Below are 19,506 nucleotides of genomic sequence, written 5' to 3'. Positions count from 1 at the left end.
GTCTCCCGGACTTAAAGTCCTTTTAGCAATTAGTATTTTGTCTGCATGCTTACATATTCATATGGAAAGTTAAAATTCTTACTGAAATATATCCCCTTTTCTCTAAACCTCCATTCTATTTAAGTGTCGGGAAAGAGACTCTCCAATTTGTTGATATATATATATATATATATATATATATATATATTAATATATAGTATAAAGTTAACTTACTGAAATATTTGTGAAATTTTTAAAAGTAGATTTGGAAAGGCATATCATTATATCAATATGGTATAAAGTGTATACTTTACAGTACATTGGTGATGACTGATGATATCAAAAGAAATGTTTATATATACAAGTTATATCAAACAAAGGATGTCAACAAAATATTCTTATCACTCCATCTTCTTATTTTCCTTTATCCAAATGATTCTCTTTGATCAGTGAAATAGATGTGCATGCCCACAGGCCACATATATATAACTTAAATCTTTAGAGAGAATCGGAAAAACAAAATGTCAACTTTAAATTTGGTTGGCAACGAGTACCTTACAAGCATACCTATAAACCCTCTACCTTTCCATGCTTTGTGACTTTTCTAGTTTTTATGATTTATGTATGCGTGATGCGTGATCGATCCCTTCGTCAAAGTTTATGGATTTGTCACTGTTCAACTCCACGTGTCTATTCCTGGTTAGTCCATCAGGAAAGGCCCACAAAGAAAGGATTCATTAATGGGCTTGATTATTTTTGGGCCCTGTCGGGACTATGATCGCTCTCTCCTTTTCAAGTGGCTAACTTACGCCGGAGGTAATAATATCGTGCACGCGAAGAAGAAGCAAAAGCAGAGTAAACTTGAGTTAAATCAGGAGAGGCGTATTTTAGCCGTCCGCCATTTCCATCGCTCTCTCTGCTTCATTTTCACTATAACCACGCTCTCTTCTCTTCTCTTCTCTTCTCTGCATCATTTTGATCTGGTACGCATTGATTCTTCAGACTTTAGATCTCCTTCGTCGTCTTTGGTTTTTGATTTGATCTCTGTTTTTGTTTTTGTTTGTTCCAATTTAGATTCGATGGCTGCTCCACCTGCTAGGGCTAGAGCCGATTACGATTACCTCATTAAGCTTCTTCTCATTGGTGACAGCGGTACGTCGTCTTCCCTCTCTTCGGGATCCAATCGATATCATCGATAAATTTTGAATTCACTGAATCTATTTATCTATTCGTTCACAAAACCGATCTAGTCATTGCGTCGTTTGCCGAAACGTTGAAAAATTCGAATCCATGCTCGTCAGAATCATATACGAGTTTATGAAACTTATAAAAAGGTGTGTGTTTTAGATCTCTGTAACTTTGGGATTGGTTTCAGGTGTTGGTAAAAGTTGTTTGCTTTTAAGGTTCTCTGATGGCTCTTTCACCACTAGCTTCATCACCACTATTGGGTTTGTGTTCCTATAACCATGTAAAAGAGATTTAAGAGACTGTGATCTCTGTTTGTGTTTCTCTCTCTGAGTCTGTTTTCTGTTTGATGGCAGCATTGATTTTAAGATAAGAACTATTGAGCTTGATGGCAAACGTATCAAGCTCCAGATTTGGGACACTGCTGGTCAAGAACGTTTTCGAACCATCACCACTGGTCAGTCAGACCCTCTTTTCATATGATAGTGTGCACTTAACGTACATAGTCCCACTGGAAATTGATTTAGGGAGGATTAGTAACAGTCACAATTTGATGCTATGTATGGCTAATGCTTTTGTACAGTTGATTTGTTGGGGATATATAGTTGTTTTAAATTGATTGCAACACTAGTTTGAAGAAACTAATGTTTAGTTCCTGTTTTCCTTTGGCATTGTTGCAGCTTATTACCGCGGAGCAATGGGCATTTTACTGGTGTATGATGTCACAGACGAGTCATCCTTCAACAGTAAATTTTCTTCTATCTACACACTGACTACATCTTTGGTCTTACATTATTTGTTTTGTTCTAGACCTGTTCTCTTGACCTTATTGCAGACATCAGAAACTGGATTCGCAATATCGAACAACATGCTTCGGATAATGTCAACAAAATCTTGATAGGAAACAAAGCTGACATGGACGAGAGCAAGAGGGTACATTACGAGCTAGTTCATTCACACTGAAATTATCCAACGTCCTGATTCACGTGATATCCAACTAATGGCGTTTTTGGTCCCTGACACATTTTTCAGGCTGTGCCAACATCAAAGGGTCAAGCACTTGCTGACGAATATGGAATCAAGTTCTTCGAAACCGTAAGCCAAACATTATCTCTAAATGTTTAATTTCATGATAACAGTTTAGACTACATTGGTCGTATTTGTTTGCTTACATAGCTAATATAAGTAAACTCCACATCTCAGAGTGCCAAAACAAATCTTAATGTGGAAGAAGTTTTTTTCTCGATTGCAAAGGACATAAAGCAGAGGCTCGCTGATACTGACTCAAAAGCAGAGGTTAATAATTACTTGTTAAATTTTCCTTAAGCTTTTCTTTCACTTCACATTTCTTGGTCCAAAGAACTGAAAAGAAACCCTTTTTGTCACAAATTTATCATTCATTTCAGCCTGCAACGATCAAGATAAGCCAAACGGACCAGGCGGCTGGAGCCGGACAGGCGACACAGAAGTCTGCATGCTGTGGAACTTAAAAAGTCTCAATAGCTCTAAAATTGAAGTGAAGTAAAAGAACATATTTTATCTTGTGCCGCTTTTGTAATTCTTTCCTTTTGCTGATTTGTTCTTAATTGACCTTTTTTTAGTTTGTTCATGAGGGGTAATAGAATCTTCAAGTAATCGTTCGTTCTTAGACATATCGGATCATCTCTTTCTGAAACTGACACTGTGGCTGAATTATTTAACTATACCTTATAACTCTCCAAATATCTTCTTAACTTTTGCTTTCTCTCTTACATCATCACTTTCTTAAAGCTTTTTTACATAATGATGCAAAAAAACGAATAGTTTACTAAAAATAAGATTCAGCAAAATGTGTGTACAATCTTACAACTTCCCAATAATACTTTACATTCAAAAGGAACGCTCTTCTTTGCCATAGATCCGCTGAAGCTCCCTAGTCGCCGCTTGGAATGATTCTGAACCAAATAGAAAACATGACATTAGAGGAAACTTAAATGTAAGTAAATACATATCCACGAAGAAGAAAAAGAGGGTTGAACCTTTCCAGATGCGAAAAGCTTTCTGGTTAATAGGAGAACCAAATACAGTCTGAATGACATCAAACAGCATACTCTCTGGAGCGTTCCTCAGTTCCTGAACTATCTGATAAATCGTCTTCCCGTTTTCAAAGTAAATATGATTGTTTGGATGCTTTGTTTTACATCCAGCGTGTCTCTCAAATGCATACGCGTTAAGCACCTTGAATGATTAGAGTCAAAGCAAAAAGATCATTCGGTGAGTGTTCCAGCAACATAAAGAAAAAAAAAATTATGTTGTAGAGTTACCTTTGTGAAATCGCAAGTTTGACATCCGCAGAGATAACCCGATCCTTTGATGACTCCTCGAAGCTCCTGATATTAAGATTGTTTCGATGCAATTACAAACTCAAAGGCTTCAGGAGAATGGTTAGCTTAAATAAGAACAGCTGAGCTAAGAAATTTTAAGTTTTACCTCTCGCGAGAGAGAAATATACTTGACAGGAACACCATCGAGCATACCAGTTGATATTAAGCTTCTGACATTTGAAGGAAAGCTTGTGGAAGCTTCCTTCTTTGACGTCTTGGCCTCTGCTTTGTTCTTTGGAAGAGTTTCCAAACTCGGTTTAGCCACTTGTTGTTGTTCACTTACAACTCCACTGCTGGTCTGTGAACTCCCAGTTTCTTGTCCATAAACCATAGCAGATGTTCCAATAGGATCCTGAACATAAGACTGATAGTTTTCAACCCCATTGGAGTTAGTTCCAACACCGTGTTCATCATCATTAATTTCACCAAATGTGATACCATGAGAGTCCTCATTGCCATAAGGATGACCCGCCATTGCAAAATTTATAAAGCTACTCTCGTTTTCCCGGCTACAAGGTTCAACAGAAGACGACTCAACTTTCCTTTGACTATGACCATCTAAAGTAACATGTGTACTCATCGTTTCCTTAACCCGACTAACCGGAAGTTTTCTAGTTCCATCACCACCGAAACAACTCCCAGTAACAGCAACCTCCACGCCATTAGATATAGACAATTCAACAGATCTATTTTCCATAAAACTATCAGCTATACTCTTATTTTGGTGGTGGCTACTACAACCTTCTGTTCTATCTCTATCACCAAACAAAAGAGGTCTTGGTGGCATTTCAGCTCCTAGAAGCCGATCCATGAACTGGTTAGAGACGGATTGAAAAACCGATGAGCTTTCCCACAAAGGAAGACCTAAGTTTGATTTCCCTAATCCTGGATCTTGCACAACAGCTTGTTTCTTGTTTGGGAACATCTCTGAGCGAGAAGAAGAATCAACAAACCAAGGATGAGGACGCTTTGAATCATCTCTTGTAGAATGATCATACACTGAATCTTCCTCACTTGTATGCTCATTGTTCTTTAAAACCCAGAAACCTTTGCTTTCATATGACTGGATACGATACAATTTAGACCAAATCAAAGTGAATGCAATCCATAAACCCATTAAAAAAATAAACTTTATGCAACATAAACCCTAAATTCAGAGGCGTACCATTTTCTTGTCCTTTCAGATTCGATTTAATCTCTCTCACGTCGTCCAATAGCAAGTGTGAGCTTCCCCAGAAACTTCAATTTCGAAAAATCAAACCTTTAAAACGAATTCGTAGTAGATAAAAATCTGTTTTTTTAATTTGGTTGCGACCCAAAGATCAATCTTTTAAGAAATTGAAACCTAATCGCTCAGTAAAGAGTGTTGAGAATTCTCAAAGTCGATAAATTTTTGAACGAATACGAGTGAGTGCCGTAAGGAGTGATGAGGTTTTGAATGGCTAGAAAAATTAATTGGAGAAATTGAAAGATTGGTACCTTTTATTGATCGCCGGTAAAACTAGATCGCCGCCAGAGAGTAATTTCGCCGGCGAATAAAGTAACGGAGAGCGATGTGATGATACGGTGCGCGAGAAGCACCAGAATTTTGCTTCAGCTATGCTTTGGGTTTTTGGTTAAAGGCATAAAAGCAATTAAGCAAAAATCGCATGATCTGATGTTACGGGTACCACGAAGCTTATCTTACGCGTATTGAGTGATGTCTAATCGTGACCGTTCATCTCCCATAATAGAGAGAGTTGTGGACACCAACTTCTTTTTTATAATTTTCTATTAATTATCTACCATGAAACCAACAACAATAACAATACTATTAGAAACAGAACATTATAAAAATTATATCTTCAATATTATTACTGATACTTTGAAATTTTTTAATTTTTAGTTATTTTGACTATTTAAGAAGATCCACTTTATTTTATGCAATCAACAATAAAACTAGTTGAAGCTTCCATATTAGGTGAGGTAGTGTTTTGAGTATGAAAGATGAGTTTGAAGCTGATCCTACTATCATAAACTAAAGACAACGCGTGGGCTAATGCTTTACTTAGATGGTAGAGGAGATAGTTAACAATAAAGTGGTTAGTCTCATTCAAAACACTACCTCAGCTATTGACACAGCTATTGACAAAATTGTCATGTTTGGCTCTAGGACTCCTGCCTTCTTCTTCTTTACTGGAGCATTTTGGTTTGGCAAACCACGAGAAACCCAAGGAGCTTTGCTTCTTCCATGCGTAGGATGATCAACGTTGCTTTGACACAAGCAATAGTAAAAGAGTGAGAGATACAGATATATGGTGGTGTTGTTAGATCACGTTAGTTATTCGACCGATCACGTTGAATATCTTTGTCTGATTTGTACAGAAAAGGTTGCTAATGGTAGGATCACACATAACACTCTCAAAACATCCAGTTCTGATGCTTCAAATTTGATTTTTCACTATGTCAGTCGTATACTTTCCGAGTCGGTTTTGTATAAAATGTAGATAAAGTATCTATATCCCGGGTTGTTGTTATTCGTGATGAGAAGGGTAACAACATAATAATTGATACTTAATCCCAAAAAGAAAAAAGAATAGTATAGGATATTTTCACGTCGGCCAAAATTAAAAGAGAGAGATCAAAGAGATATTACTCACCAAAATGGGAAATGCTAAGTAAGTAAGATATACAAATCTCCAATGCTATAATAAGAACAATATATTTTTACAGAACAAAAACATATATTACATCCCTATGAAAAGTTTCCTAAATCTGCAGATGTATGTATAATCTAAAATATTAAGAAAAATTCAAAGAATGATATAGAAACAATAATATTTTCAGAAAATTATGAGAAAAAAAAAATCAATCAATAAACTGTTCTTCCAAGCTCCAGCTTGAGATTCAAATTCTCCACCATCCCTAAACTGAGATCCAAACAAGCCACTCTCTTCCCACTGCTAGATTTCTTCAACGTCGTAACCGTCGGCTCCGGCAATAAAGCGCGTGTAACCAACGCGCCGGCAGCGCCACTCTCGTTCCTATGTCTCCTCATGTGCCCTCCCAAAGCTTGCCCCATCGGAAACTCAACTCCACATATGGGACAAGGATGAGATGTGGTTTTAACCTTCTTAACCAAACCAGACGACGACAAGGTCTCGTTGTTGTTGTTGTTGTTAGGCTTCTTATGACTCGCACGGTGACCTCCCAAGGCTTGAAACGAATGAAACTCCTTCAAACACGTTTTACATGTGAAAACGCGTTTTAGATGTCCACCACCGTCAACGTTTTCTTGTCCAACTCTTGACAATAGCATCAAACAATTAGCCGCCGTGACATCCACCGTCGACTTAATCTCTTCCGATCTCGCAATCATTTTCTCTTATTCTGATGATGTTTTGATAAGATGAAATAATAATATCTTGCAAGTTATGTGTGTTTTGAGTTTTTTTGTGTGTGTGATAGTAGTTGTGTTTGTGTTGTTGTGTTTGGGAAGTATTTATAGATACCGAGTTTGTGGACTGAAGACGTGTGAAGGATGACGAAAATAGCCTTGTGACTTGGTGGGTAAGGAAGTGGCAAGCGAAGAGTGTGGTATTAACGCAATTGCGTGGAAAGATAAGGGGTAATCAAGGAAGATGCGTGTTATGTGGTCACGATTTACGACACCGCGTAGTTTTTGAGACTAAACTACAAAAAAAAAAGAAACGAAAGAGTCGTTTCGGTTGGTTGAGAATCTTCCTCGTGTTTTCTCGAAAACACTTTTTTTTTTTTTTTTGTTATAATATAGAGATATTTTTATTTTGGGATTACACTTACACATCAGAAAAGAAAAAAAACTAAACTCTTTTGAGTTGACGTCAACAAATAAACTCTCTCAAGTTTGATACTTTGATGAGTTGATTTTATTCACACCGCGGGGCGCGTGAATTTACTCAGCCGTCTTCTAGATAATATTATTATTATACGGAATAAATTTAAGATGATCAACGGTTTCTAGATACATACGAATTATCTGATTCTGTTTTACTTTTAGAACTTCAGAATTAAAATATGCTTCTTGAAGTTATTTGAATGATTTGATATAAGCTAACTTTTACTAATTTCGTGATTTTAATCCATTTGTATTTATATATATGAATACTGTCTATTTGAACAAGGTTAGTGTGGTTTCACTTTTATGAGTTTCAAACATATATATTAAAAAAATAAACATATGGTTTGGTTTTGGTTATGGTATGTCGGTTCGTTTAATTTCTTCTTTTTGGTCCATAAGAACTTCTATTTTTAATTCATTTTTAGTATTTTAATTTTTGGTCAGAAATGTATTCTAGAAAGTGAACTACCTACTCTGTTTGTGTGTTTTGTTAGAAATAGAGATACTTTAGTAGTAGTTCTTTTAAGAATGTTCTGTCAAAAACTGTCGTCAGCGATGAGCCATCTAGCACAACCCCAGCGAAGGCATGACAACACCAAATACGTGAAACCTACGCATTTGAAAAGAATCGCGTGGTTCAATTCAAATTAACAAGAAGATATGTACGGAAGCTTGATGGAAACGTGGGAAGCAAGTAGAAGCGATATTAATAAAACATAAAAAGAGATAGTGACTCGTGGCACTTTTTAGTGCCTTTTCCACGCGGAAGCAATCTTCGTTTTAGTATAAAACTCTCTTCTAGTAGTTATATAATATACCTTAAGATTCTTGTTTTCACACTCTTTCAACTACTCAATTTGTAAATTTCATAAACTTTCATTAGATAATTCAAGTCAATAATTGTCTACATAATTGGACAAGTATATGTATATGATTGATTGTTCGGTTTTTATAGGATTACCAACCAAAGTATGAAATGGATAGCCATAGGATCGACTTGTGTTTTGTTTTTTTTTTATTTGACTCTCTCTATCAGTTTCCATTTTTCCTTGTACGCCAAAGAAAAATATATTTATTTGTACATACTTCTAGAGTACTTACTGTATATACAACCAAGCAAAACAATCTTTTGTCCTGTTTTCTTATTTTATTACTTGACATATTTACAAAAAAAAAAAAAAAATAGCATCAGAGACTGAGATGAACCAAATTGCACTTCCCTTGGGGACAATTAGCTAGAATCGTCTTTTATATTAGATGAGATTTCCACGGCGAGAATTAATGCAGAAATATATTATGAAACTCAAAAAAAAGCTGAAGAATTTGATTAAAATGACTAAACCAGTCATCTACCAATACATTTGATTCTCGGGATTTAATAGTAATGAAAATTTGACATGAGGCTTGTAGTGAGGTCTGAGGTGTGGTTACCCACCTCTGGCTGTCTAGCTAATCACATGTAAATAGCCTAATAGGTTCAATCAACCTCTCTTTCAAAGGGTTAAAAATGTAGGAAAAAAGTTACATCTTAATTATGTTGTTTATACTAATTAAGTTTGAATAATCAAATTCTATCCGTTACGAATTTTTTGTTTCTAATAAAGTATTAAAACATAAACTGAGACACAGTAAATTCCTTTAATTTTTTTAATGAATGTACGTTATACTGTATAAATAAAATTGATTTGTTTACAAAGAATGAAGAAAAAATCTTAGGGAAAGTAATTCCAAAAAATAGGGAGATAAAAATGCACGAAGATCCTCTTATCCTTTTTTTCTTTCTTAGTTAGATAATGACAGTGGAATGGAAGAGATAACAGAGTTATGCTGAAATAACTCAACCAACTTTAATAGTAATTAAGTTGAGATAATTCGTGATTCGATCCATTTGCCAAATATAGCGAGGGAGAGAGATTTATGGAGAAGTATTTGTACATGAGAATGATGAGAAGATATGTGAGTACTCAATACTCTCACACAATGAGCTTCCAAAGTTTATCTCTTCTTCTCTTCGTCACTCTCCTTGCCTCTCCTGCATTTGCTCTTAAAAAGGTCCTCTCTCTTTCTTTCTATGTAACTCTATATATTTGCTATCACGATCGTTATGCACTTGTTTAATTCACATATTCTAATTGAACAGTCGTACATAGTGTACTTGGGATCTCACGCCTATCCTACTCAACTCTCTTCAGTCCATCTTGATGGTGTTGCTCACTCACATCGCACTTTTCTCGCATCTTTCGTGGGAAGGTATCATCACCCCGATGTATCTCTCTTTTAATGAAAAATACTAGCTAAATCAATGTTTTAAATTATATTGGATCAAAAAGCTAACGGGGAAGTATTTCGGCTCACCGGATCATCTGATATGGTTTTAGGTTAATGACACTTAATTTTTGTTTATGTATCTTTGTTAAAGATAAAAATCAAATTGTGTTTAGTAACCATGTCTTGAAACCAAACTGGAATATAGAGGCACAAAATCAACTAGACGTACGTATAAAGAGAGGAATACATGAAAATAAGGGATTTTTGGGGTACGTACATTGGTTTTCCTCAGGGTTTTAGGCGAGGCAAGTCTATATATGTCTAAAGGTATAATTGTACTCGTTTACTGCATGAATTACGAATTTACTAGCCTAACCGGCCTGTTTAGTCTGAGATTTTTAGTAGTGTACATTACAATAAATAACTATCTTCTCTCTATTGCAGCCATCAAAATGCACAAGAAGCAATCTTTTACTCATACAAGAGACATATCAATGGCTTCGCCGCAGTTCTTGACGAAACTGAAGCTGCAGAAATCGCCAGTGAGATCATCAGTCCTTATATTTTTACATAGGCTTCTCAGTTCCTTTCGGTTTCATCAGCTAACGAAATTTTAAACATATTTTATATGCAGAGCACCCTGATGTAGTCTCTGTATTCTTAAACAAAGGAAGAAAACTGCATACCACTCACTCATGGAATTTCATGCTCCTTGAGAAAAATGGTGTTGTTCACAAGTCTTCACTGTGGAATAAAGCAGGATATGGAGAGGACACAATCATCGCTAACTTGGACACAGGTACTAATTCCCAAAAAAAGTTTGAATTTATTTGTTCCGTTCCATTTCATGATGTTATGATTCATCATCATAGTTATGAATAAGGATCATATTCAAGTCATGGACCTTTCTCAGTGTTTAAATATTTCAACTTTTTGATGAAGGTGTGTGGCCTGAATCAAAAAGCTTCAGCGATGAAGGGTATGGAGCTGTTCCGGCTAGGTGGAAAGGCAAATGCCATAGGGATGTTCCTTGTAACAGGTTCAGCTCTCATCTTAACTTAATTGTTTATAGAAATATTCACGCAAAATGATATGTTATTGATCCATCACATGTAATCAGGAAGCTCATCGGGGCAAGGTACTTTAACAAAGGTTACTTAGCCTACACAGGCCTTCCCTCAAACGCCTCCTTTGAAACCTCTCGCGACCACGATGGTCACGGTAGCCACACTCTTTCCACGGCGGCCGGTAACTTTGTTCCCGGAGCTAATGTGTTTGGCATCGGGAACGGCACAGCCAGCGGCGGCTCTCCTAAAGCTAGAATTGCTGCTTACAAAGTGTGCTGGCCGCCTGTGAATGGCGCGGAGTGCTTTGATGCTGATATTTTGGCAGCGATTGAGGCTGCCATCGACGATGGTGTGGATGTTATCTCGGCTTCAGTGGGAGGAGACGCCGGTGATTACATGAACGATGGAATAGCCATTGGATCCTTCCTAGCCGTCAAAAATGGTGTGACGTTTGTGGCCTCTGCTGGAAATTCTGGTCCTAAGCCTGGAACTGTCTCAAACGTTGCACCATGGATTATTACAGTTGGAGCTAGCTCCATGGATCGGGAGTTTCAAGCCTTTGTTGCGCTGAACAACGGCCAAAGCTTTAAGGTTTGATCTTCACTTTTAAAAACTTTTTGTTCTTTTCTTTCTTGTGGTACAAGTAACTAATTTTGAACGCAGGGAACAAGCCTCTCAAAGCCTTTGCCCGAAGATAAGATGTACAGCGTTATCAGTGCTGCAGAAGCTAAAGTGGCCAATGGAAATGCAACGGATGCGTAAGTAAAAGCGATATATATTTTTTGGGAATGTTTAATGTAAGTATGTACTAAATAACTAAATGTTGGATACATAGATTGCTATGCAAGAAAGGTAGCCTAGACCCGGAGAAGGTGAAAGGGAAGATCGTAGTGTGTCTTAGAGGAGACAACGCACGAGTGGAGAAGGGACAGCAAGCGGCCGCTGCGGGGGCTGCGGGTATGATTCTATGCAACGACAAGGCGAGTGGAAACGAAATCATCTCAGACGCTCATGTTCTACCTGCTTCTCAAATTGACTACAAGGATGGTGAAGCTGTGTTTAAGTACCTAAATTCCACGAAAGATCCCAAAGGCTACATAAAAGCACCAACTAGTGCGCTGAACATAAAGCCTGCTCCTTTCATGGCCTCTTTCTCTTCTAGAGGACCTAACTCCGTCACACCAGGGATCCTCAAGCCTGACATCACTGCACCTGGTGTCAACATCATAGCCGCCTTCACGGAAGCCACAAGCCCTACGGACTTAGACTCTGACCATCGCAGAACTCCTTACAACACCGAATCAGGGACTTCTATGTCTTGTCCTCACATCTCCGGCATTGTTGGTCTTTTGAAGACACTTCACCCTCAATGGAGTCCTGCTGCTATCCGCTCTGCTATCATGACCACTTCAAGAACTAGAGACAACAGACGAAAGCCCATGGTTGATGAATCCTTCAAGAAAGCAAATCCCTTCAGCTACGGCTCAGGCCATGTCCAACCAAATAAAGCCGCTCATCCTGGTCTTGTCTACGATCTCACCACTGGAGACTACTTGGACTTCCTCTGCGCAGTTGGCTACAACAACACCGTAGTTCAACTCTTTGCCGAGGACAAACAGTACATGTGCCGCCAAGGAGCCAATCTTCTCGACTTCAACTACCCTTCGATCACTATCCTAAACCTAACGGACTCTATCACCGTAACCCGCAAACTCAAGAACGTTGGACCGCCTGCTACTTACAATGCTCATTTCCGAGAGCCACTTGGCGTAAGCGTCAACGTGGAGCCCAAACAACTCAATTTCAACAAAACTGGGGAGGTGAAAATGTTTCAGATGACACTGCGTCCCAAGTCAGTGAAGCCTTCTGGTTCTGGCTACGTCTTCGGAGAGCTGACGTGGACTGATTCCCATCATTACGTTAGGAGTCCCATCGTCGTCCAACTTTCAAGCTAGCCTTCACCTTTTTTTTTTCACTCTTCTTCTATCAAATCAAATTTATAAGTTTGGTTCGCCAAATTAATGTTGACAAAAAATAAAAAAATAATTAATTGACTTAAACGCATTATTATACTTTAGTTAGATGATAGTAATAATTTATGAATTGGGTTTGCTCTCTCTTCTCTCTCTCGCATCTTTTAGAGAGAGAAACCGATTTGCTTAGTCGTCCGGTAGAAATCCGGCTTAGGTCTAGCATCATCTGGTCTTTTGTGGTGATGGCTAGCTTTCTTACGGCATACGTGGCTCTGTTAAGCGCCTTTGGTCGCCTCTGATTCCGGCATGGGTGGCTTCGATTAGCACCTGTGGTCGGCTCTGTTTTCGGTATCGCTCAGCTTCTTCTCCGGAAGTTTTTTTCCGGTTTTCTCTTTCTCTCTTTCGATTCACTTTGATCTGGGTTCAAAATTTATGTTGCTTAATCTCTCTCCTTAGATCTGGTTGTGCAACTCCCTGAGGTAGGGAGTTTCAATTCGAACTTTTGGTTTGAGTTTTTAGCAACTGTAGTTTCCAGGATGATTGGGTTGATAGAGCTTTCCTGTATCGTCGGGAGAAGGGTGCGGGGTGCAGTGACCAGGCCTGGGCGTATGTTTACCAACAACACTAGTCTTTGCAAAGTCGTAAGGGTTGTGCTCTGTCAGCGCACATTGAGCTTTAAATTCCACTTCTAAGTCAGAAGAAATCTCAAGAGATAGAGAATCAGTCAAGACTTGGAAGTTCATAACAGCCAAGAAAGATTTGAATTCAATAAAAAATCTGATTTTATGGTATCATGGAGAAGATTCTACAATTTAAGAACTGAATGGTTTATCCTCAGTAGGAATCAGAGGACATCAGTTGCTGTTTTGAGAATCATTAACTTTTTCATTTGATTTCCATATCATTCCCTCTTGTTCCTTTTTGCCGGCGATTGATGCAAACCGGCGGTGATGACGAGCTGGACATATGTCGATGAAGTTCGATGATGACGAGGGAGGTTGACGACGAAAGCTTCTGGCAGCTCACGGTTCCTTGTTGTTGACACGTGTTATTGGTTGAATAAACCTTATCACTTCTTCTTCCTTCAGCGGCTGACGCAAATACAGGACTTTCTTGGGTTTTAGTTAGTTTTCGTTTATGCATTGGGCCTGTGGGCTTTTGTTTTAGTTGGGTTGTTTTGTACATTTGGTTCTTTCGGCTTGTAATATTGGCCTGTTTACCAGGCTTAATCAATAAAGACACTCTAGTGAAAAAAAAAAGATAGTAATAATTTACTGGTTACAAGCTTATAATATACTGTAGCTATTGTTAAAAGTAAAAACCTTATTATTTTTACGTTAATAAAAAACTATCAACAATATTATTTAGTTTATTACAACCGAAAAAATTTTTTCATTATTTTTGATTACAAACTTTTAAAAGTAGTAATCCAAAAACTTTTGATTATTTTTTTATATTTTACTTTGAGTAATGCATCTGATATGCACATAATAAACTTTGCTAAAAACGTAAACAATATGCGACTCTAGAAGCTTTGGATAGAGTGTCGAGATCCTTTCTATGGGGGAGTACAGGGGAAAAACGTAAACAATATCTGATTGCTTGGGAAAAAGTGTGTTTGCCTAAAAAAGATGGAGGAGTGGGTATTAGAAAGACCAAGAGTATGAATATGGCCTTGTTGGCAAAGATTGGGTGGCGTCTCCTCCATGACACGGGGAGTCTATGGTCGCAGATCCTGCGGAGTAAATATAAAGTGGAGAATAACCACAATACTGCTTGGTTGACACCAAAGTCTACCTGGTCCTCAACATGGGGGAGTGTGGGATTAGGGGTGCGAGAGGTGATCCTAAAGGGGCATAGCTGGATCCTTGGGAATGGGAGAGAGATTCAGTTCTGGAAAGATAGGTGGTTGCTTAATGAGCCTTTACTCAATATGGTGATCTCTCGAGTGCCGCTAGAGAGGGAAAATGAAGTTGTTAAAGATGTATGGAGAGATGGCATTGGTTGGGCTCATGACATGATTTCACCGTATGTTTCTGAGGAGATGTGTTTGCGGTTATATGCGATGGTTCTGGATAATGTTATTGGTGCTAGAGATCGTCTCTCGTGGGGGGGGGGAGTTCTGATGGAAGTTTCACAGTGGCTTCTGCGTACTCAGTCCTTACGCAGGAGAATATGCCTTTACCAAATATGGCGAGATTCTGGTCTTCTGTTTGGACCTTGGTGGTCCCAGAACGAGTTCGGACCTTCTTATGGCTAGTAAGTCATCATGTGATAATGACCAATGCTGAGCGGTTTCATAGGCACTTGGGAGATTCGCCAAACTGTCAGGTTTGTAGAAATGGAGTCGAGACGATCCTTCATGTGCTGTGGGATTGTGGAGCTATGGCGGGGCTTTGGCGGCGTTTGGTTCCTGTGGCCAAACAAACTCGGTTTTTTGAATCTACTTTACTGGAATGGTTATATGAGAATATGAATGATGTGTATCAGATTGAGGGTTGTGTATGGTCTACGGTGTTTGGTATGGCTGTTTGGTGGGGTTGGAAATGGTGTTGTGGCAACGTTTTTGGCAGTAATCAGAAGTGCCGTGCTAGAGTTAAATTTATCAAGGATATGGCCAAGGAAGTGGGTGGTGCGAATAGAGGACTGGGGAGCGTCAGTTCACCCCCTGTTCGTGTGGACCGTCTGATTGCTTGGACTGCTCCCGCGGATGGTTGGATGAAGATGAATACGGACGGAGCATCTCGTGGGAATCCTGGCATGGCAACAACAGGCGGGGTGTTACGAAATGGTTCGAGAGAGTGGAAGTGTGGGTTTTCTCTTCGTATTGGGATATGCTAGGCTCCTTTGGCTGAACTGTGGGGAGTTTACTACGGCCTTAGCATTGCTTGGGAGAAGTGGGTGACGCGGTTAGAGTTGGAGGTTGATTCAAAAGTGGTGGCTGGTTTTCTCGAGACAGGGGTGAGTGAGACTCACCCTTTGTCTTTCCTGGTACGTTTGTGCCATGACTTCATTTCTAGGGACTGGTGTGTCCGGGTTCTACATACGTATAGAGAGGCAAACCGTCCTGTCGATGGTTTGGCAAATTGTGCTTTCTCATTAGAGTTGGGTTTTCATTCTTTTGATGTTATTCGAGATTGTCTTGTACCGCTTTTGTCGGATGATGCGCACGATATAGCTATTTCTCGTCGTGTTTGTGTTTGATTTTTGTTTTGATTTAATAAAATAGGGGAGGCTTTGTCTCCCCTATTCCCTACCAAAAAAAAAAGAGATGAATTAGGATTGCCAAGTGTGCCTTTTGCGTGTCGTTTCGTGAAAGCAGTGAGTGACAGAGAAATAAAAAGTGTGTGGCGTGGCGTGGCTTGGCTTGGACTTGACCAGAACGAGAACCTCACTCTCGTCTCGGGTTTTTTTTTTTGTGTGGGTTAAACCCGGAAACGAAGCAATGCAGACGAGATCCTCCTCATCCTCACCCTCGCCTGACGAGGGCCAGCTGCAGATCGTGAACACTATTTCGTTTCGCGGCAAGATTTTGCCTGGTTGGACCGTCGTGAATCGGCCGCGATCGACCCGAAGCGGCAGTGCCGATACGGTAAATGTGATACGAAATTTGAGTTTTTTTCTTCTTCTAGATTTCGCACCAATTTGAAGATTTAGACTTGTTAAGTCTTTCGTGCAATGGATATGTATGAGACCAAAGTGTAATGTTTGGATCAAATTAGTGATTTTTTTGTCACAGAGCTTTTGGCTGTTGCTTTAGAGGATATATCTTAGAGTTATCTTGTGGAAAAATCTCATCTTTCCTTGCTTTGGGTATTGTGGGCAGTACTTTGTTGAGCCAGGGACTGGTAGAAAGTTTTCATCTTTAGAAGCTGTTCATAGACATTTGGCTGGAGAAGTAAGTGATAGACGCTTGACTCGAGCAAACACCTTCTTCCAGGAAAGGACAAGGGTTTATGAACGATCCAGAACCAAACAGGTCCCTTTATCTAGATTTCAAATTGCAAAGATGCATATGGTTATTCTTGGATCAAATACTTGAAATCAGTGAGAGTTATGCTTTATGCAGGAACATCGTAACGTTGAATATGCCTCCAAGGGTTTTCGATTGCCTAAAGGATGGTCTGTTGAAGAGGTTCCGAGGAAAAACTCTCATTGTATTGATAAGGTACTTGTGTAGAGACCCTATGCATATATGTTACTCGGAACAGAATGTGTAACATGTACTTAACAAAACTAGAATGATTTCAGAATGTGTAACATGTACTTAACAAAACTAGAATGATTTTAGGGTTGAGTCTCTTGCTAAACCAGTTAGTATTGTTCTTTGCAGTATTATGTTGAGCGAAAAACAAGAAAGCGTTTCCGTTCACTTGTTTCTGTGGAGAGATACTTAAAAGAATCCGGGAACCATACAGATCAGCAGCTTATGCTTTTACAGTATCGTCGTAGTCATTCCAAAGATTTCAGATTACCTGATGGATGGATCATTGAGGAGAAACCGCGAAGAAGTTCCACCCAAATAGACAGGGTATACATCTGATATTCTGGTTATGTTTGTTTTGTGTTCCAGATTTTCAAAACCGTTAATACTGTTATTTGCAGTCTTATATTGAACCAGAAACGGGGAATAAGTTCCGTTCCATGGCAGCAGTTGAGAGATACTTGCTAGCAGTCGGGAATGGTGCAGTTGACTCGGTTTCTATGGTGCAATCCAACCAGCTTGCCGTAAGTTTTCTAAGCTTACCAGATAAACAAAGTTTGGTTTTAAGCTTTTACGTCATTTAGAGGTTTACAAGGTTGTAATGGTGTGACGGTGGTTTCTTATATAACATATTTTTCAGCTTGCAGTGAACCGGAATGATACCAGATTTCTGAAGGAAGTTATTGACCCAAACCCACCGAAGAAAGTTAAATGGGTCCTTACTGGTCCAGGCGGAAACATGTTTACTGCGAAAGTGATTGGATCAGACGTCTCTAGCTCAGTTAAACAGACATGGTCCGAGGCGTTTGTTTCAATGGTCCAAGACCGCTCTTAACAAAAATGTGACTAGGTCTGGTCTATTTGTGGTTGGTTTGACAAGCTAGTCCAGTCGGTAGTCTCATCAAGTTGTTCATACTTCAGACTAGTTCATAACTGACCCAAATTACCGGTTTTGCTTTCCATGTTAATATTCGTTGTGAACCGGAGTTTGGGTAGGTATATATGTTAGTGCTCAGGTTAAGTTAGGGGACAAAAAGTTGTCTGTAGTAAAGGCAGGTGAAATAATGGTTGAAATAATCTTGACATGTGTTTTCAAAAATAAATTATGTGTTCTTCCTTGCTTATATTTTTATTTTTTTCGAATTCTTCTCGTTAAATGAAATCGTCGAATACGAAAAAGCTCATGCAAACATCTTTTAGCATGTGAATCTAATTATATCGAGTATAAATTTCGAAATTTACAGGACTTGCTCGTTCCTGAGAGTCCATCGTTGTTACTAGTGGTTAAAGCCAGTAGCTCTCGAGTTTGGTATCTCATATCGTATTCCATGTGAGTCTATAATTACCTCCCGATACCGGTTTTTTCCAGTAAAACTGTAGAAAAAATGTAAGTAACAGTAGATAAAAAATAAATATAAAACTGTGAACTGTGAAGTACATTGTGTACACGCAATAACAGCTCTTTTTACCAAAATGTGAATTCACTTCAATGAAGTCAGTCACCTACTGCAAGATCTTATCTATGTAATTTATATGATTATTATCTTTATTTACTCTTGAATGTACGACAATCAGTCTGAGCCTTTGATAGACTCCATATTAAAGTGTTTTTAGCCTTCAATATATACAGTGTTTTATTTTGAATTTGGTCTAACCTTTTCCCTTCCTTTTTTTTGGTCAACCTAAACTGTTTCATTGTTGTCTTAACCTTGATGAGTTTCTAATTCGGAATCGACATTTAATGTGTTGGTTATAAACCAAGATTCACCCTAAGTGTGTTATTTTTGTCTTTTTGTTTGGATGCGTGATAATACGGTTCATTTAATAAGTAGTAGTATATTGGATGTCCACACTAAATGCATATCGTGGGAATTTGTATAATGTATTTCTTCTTTTGCATAGAAGTCTACTAAATGAGAAGACTTTGGATAACAGTGCTGTTTAACACTTCTAGAAATGGGTAAGTGGAAACTTCTAAGTTTTCAAAGTCAAAAGACAACATTGTTGTTGGTTATTGAAATTTCTTTTGGTACGATTATTAAAAATTTCTATTGTGTACGTGCTATACAAATCGAAATTGACGCCCAAAAAGGACAAATAGGCCAAAGTTAAAGGCATAGAGACTTTTTTCTTTCTGAATTTTAAATTTGTAATCTCAAGGCACTACCCCAACATTTGACTCTAAGCTATTTATAATTTCAAGGATAAATATCACTTTACCACATTTCAATGGCATTTATTTCGAATATAATATAATGTTTTCGATGTGATTTCCAGTAACATAAATTTACTTCTCTAAACAAATCACGCCAAACTAAGTCAATTTGTAGTATAATACTATAAGAATACTCAACAAAATCGAGCCCAATGGTTTCTTTACTGCAAAATTAGCTATATCTATGAATCAAATAGTTAGTTGTACTTAATCACTTTTAGCTTAACATTGATACCACAGAAAAAAAAACTTCTGCCATATTATCCTAGAACACTGTTTGGTAACTGCTACAATTTTCTAAAATCTTTTACATCATCTAGTTAGATTCAACCCAACATTCACAATTACTACAAATCTATAAAAAAACAAAATTTTTTTTTAATGTATTTGCTA

The 19,506-nt window shown here is 38.3% G+C and overlaps 4 protein-coding genes and 1 pseudogene across 6 annotated transcripts; 3 read left to right on the top strand and 2 right to left on the bottom strand.

Annotated features, from left to right (window-relative positions):
- The first annotated feature begins 362 nt into the window (after positions 1 to 362).
- LOC104762099 (ras-related protein RABE1c) lies at positions 363 to 2,816 on the top strand. The gene is made up of 9 exons (XM_010485328.3): positions 363 to 962; positions 1,054 to 1,131; positions 1,355 to 1,427; positions 1,521 to 1,621; positions 1,845 to 1,910; positions 2,000 to 2,097; positions 2,197 to 2,259; positions 2,368 to 2,460; positions 2,571 to 2,816. Exons 2-9 carry the CDS (start codon positions 1,059 to 1,061, stop codon positions 2,652 to 2,654), a joined length of 651 nt encoding a protein of 216 aa, XP_010483630.1. The 5' UTR covers positions 363 to 962; positions 1,054 to 1,058; the 3' UTR covers positions 2,655 to 2,816.
- Positions 2,817 to 2,859: 43 nt separating this feature from the next.
- On the bottom strand, positions 2,860 to 5,330 carry LOC104762098 (uncharacterized). Of its 2 annotated transcripts, none has more exons than XM_010485326.3 (6): positions 5,007 to 5,330; positions 4,693 to 4,766; positions 3,634 to 4,590; positions 3,468 to 3,533; positions 3,183 to 3,381; positions 2,860 to 3,098 (listed from the first exon to the last, which is right to left on the bottom strand). In XM_010485326.3, exons 2-6 carry the CDS (start codon positions 4,693 to 4,695, stop codon positions 3,034 to 3,036), a joined length of 1,290 nt encoding a protein of 429 aa, XP_010483628.1. In that variant the 5' UTR covers positions 4,696 to 4,766; positions 5,007 to 5,330; the 3' UTR covers positions 2,860 to 3,033. The 2 variants fall into 2 exon arrangements, with proteins under 2 accessions (XP_010483628.1, XP_010483629.1); XM_010485327.3 differs by having other exon boundaries at positions 4,693 to 4,788; positions 5,007 to 5,133.
- Positions 5,331 to 6,194: 864 nt separating this feature from the next.
- Positions 6,195 to 6,993, bottom strand: LOC104762097 (zinc finger protein ZAT12 pseudogene; annotated as a pseudogene).
- A 2,042-nt stretch (positions 6,994 to 9,035) lies between these two features.
- On the top strand, positions 9,036 to 12,781 carry LOC104763586 (subtilisin-like protease SBT5.4). The gene is made up of 8 exons (XM_010486942.3): positions 9,036 to 9,438; positions 9,527 to 9,636; positions 10,099 to 10,196; positions 10,289 to 10,453; positions 10,597 to 10,693; positions 10,775 to 11,312; positions 11,385 to 11,479; positions 11,557 to 12,781. The coding sequence occupies exons 1-8, from the start codon at positions 9,304 to 9,306 to the stop codon at positions 12,674 to 12,676; spliced, it is 2,358 nt and encodes a 785-aa protein (XP_010485244.2). The 5' UTR covers positions 9,036 to 9,303; the 3' UTR covers positions 12,677 to 12,781.
- Positions 12,782 to 15,972: 3,191 nt separating this feature from the next.
- On the top strand, positions 15,973 to 18,020 carry LOC104762095 (methyl-CpG-binding domain-containing protein 7-like). 2 transcript variants are annotated; one of them, XM_010485323.3, is made up of 6 exons: positions 15,973 to 16,286; positions 16,521 to 16,673; positions 16,764 to 16,862; positions 17,028 to 17,225; positions 17,300 to 17,422; positions 17,539 to 18,020. In XM_010485323.3, exons 1-6 carry the CDS (start codon positions 16,140 to 16,142, stop codon positions 17,731 to 17,733), a joined length of 915 nt encoding a protein of 304 aa, XP_010483625.2. In that variant the 5' UTR covers positions 15,973 to 16,139; the 3' UTR covers positions 17,734 to 18,020. The 2 variants fall into 2 exon arrangements, with proteins under 2 accessions (XP_010483625.2, XP_087355520.1); XM_087499394.1 differs by having other exon boundaries at positions 15,997 to 16,286; positions 17,546 to 18,020.
- Positions 18,021 to 19,506: the final 1,486 nt, after the last annotated feature.

The sequence above is a fragment of the Camelina sativa genome, chromosome 18, assembly GCF_030686135.1.
Source record: "Camelina sativa cultivar CO46 ecotype springtype chromosome 18, ASM3068613v1".
NCBI lineage: Eukaryota > Viridiplantae > Streptophyta > Magnoliopsida > Brassicales > Brassicaceae > Camelina > Camelina sativa.
The sequence above is the reverse complement of the archived record's forward strand: the minus strand, read 5'-3'. Positions and strand labels throughout refer to the sequence as shown.

Excerpts from the sequence above, each read along its gene's own strand:
- LOC104763586 (XM_010486942.3), top strand. The coding sequence starts at position 9,304 with ATGGAGAAGTATTTGTACATGAGAATGATGAGAAGATATGTGAGTACT. Across the intron at positions 11,313-11,384 it reads ACAACGGCCAAAGCTTTAAG|GGAACAAGCCTCTCAAAGCC; the intron begins GTTTGATCTTCA and ends TTTTGAACGCAG. Across the intron at positions 11,480-11,556 it reads AATGGAAATGCAACGGATGC|ATTGCTATGCAAGAAAGGTA; the intron begins GTAAGTAAAAGC and ends TTGGATACATAG.
- LOC104762095 (XM_010485323.3), top strand. The coding sequence starts at position 16,140 with ATGCAGACGAGATCCTCCTCATCCTCACCCTCGCCTGACGAGGGCCAG. Across the intron at positions 16,863-17,027 it reads ACTCTCATTGTATTGATAAG|TATTATGTTGAGCGAAAAAC; the intron begins GTACTTGTGTAG and ends TGTTCTTTGCAG. Across the intron at positions 17,423-17,538 it reads TGCAATCCAACCAGCTTGCC|CTTGCAGTGAACCGGAATGA; the intron begins GTAAGTTTTCTA and ends CATATTTTTCAG.
- LOC104762098 (XM_010485326.3), bottom strand. Across the intron at positions 3,382-3,467 it reads AAACTTGCGATTTCACAAAG|GTGCTTAACGCGTATGCATT; the intron begins GTAACTCTACAA and ends TAATCATTCAAG. Across the intron at positions 3,099-3,182 it reads AGCTTTTCGCATCTGGAAAG|AATCATTCCAAGCGGCGACT; the intron begins GTTCAACCCTCT and ends TATTTGGTTCAG.
- LOC104762099 (XM_010485328.3), top strand. The coding sequence starts at position 1,059 with ATGGCTGCTCCACCTGCTAGGGCTAGAGCCGATTACGATTACCTCATT. Across the intron at positions 1,132-1,354 it reads TCTTCTCATTGGTGACAGCG|GTGTTGGTAAAAGTTGTTTG; the intron begins GTACGTCGTCTT and ends GATTGGTTTCAG. Across the intron at positions 1,911-1,999 it reads AGACGAGTCATCCTTCAACA|ACATCAGAAACTGGATTCGC; the intron begins GTAAATTTTCTT and ends ACCTTATTGCAG.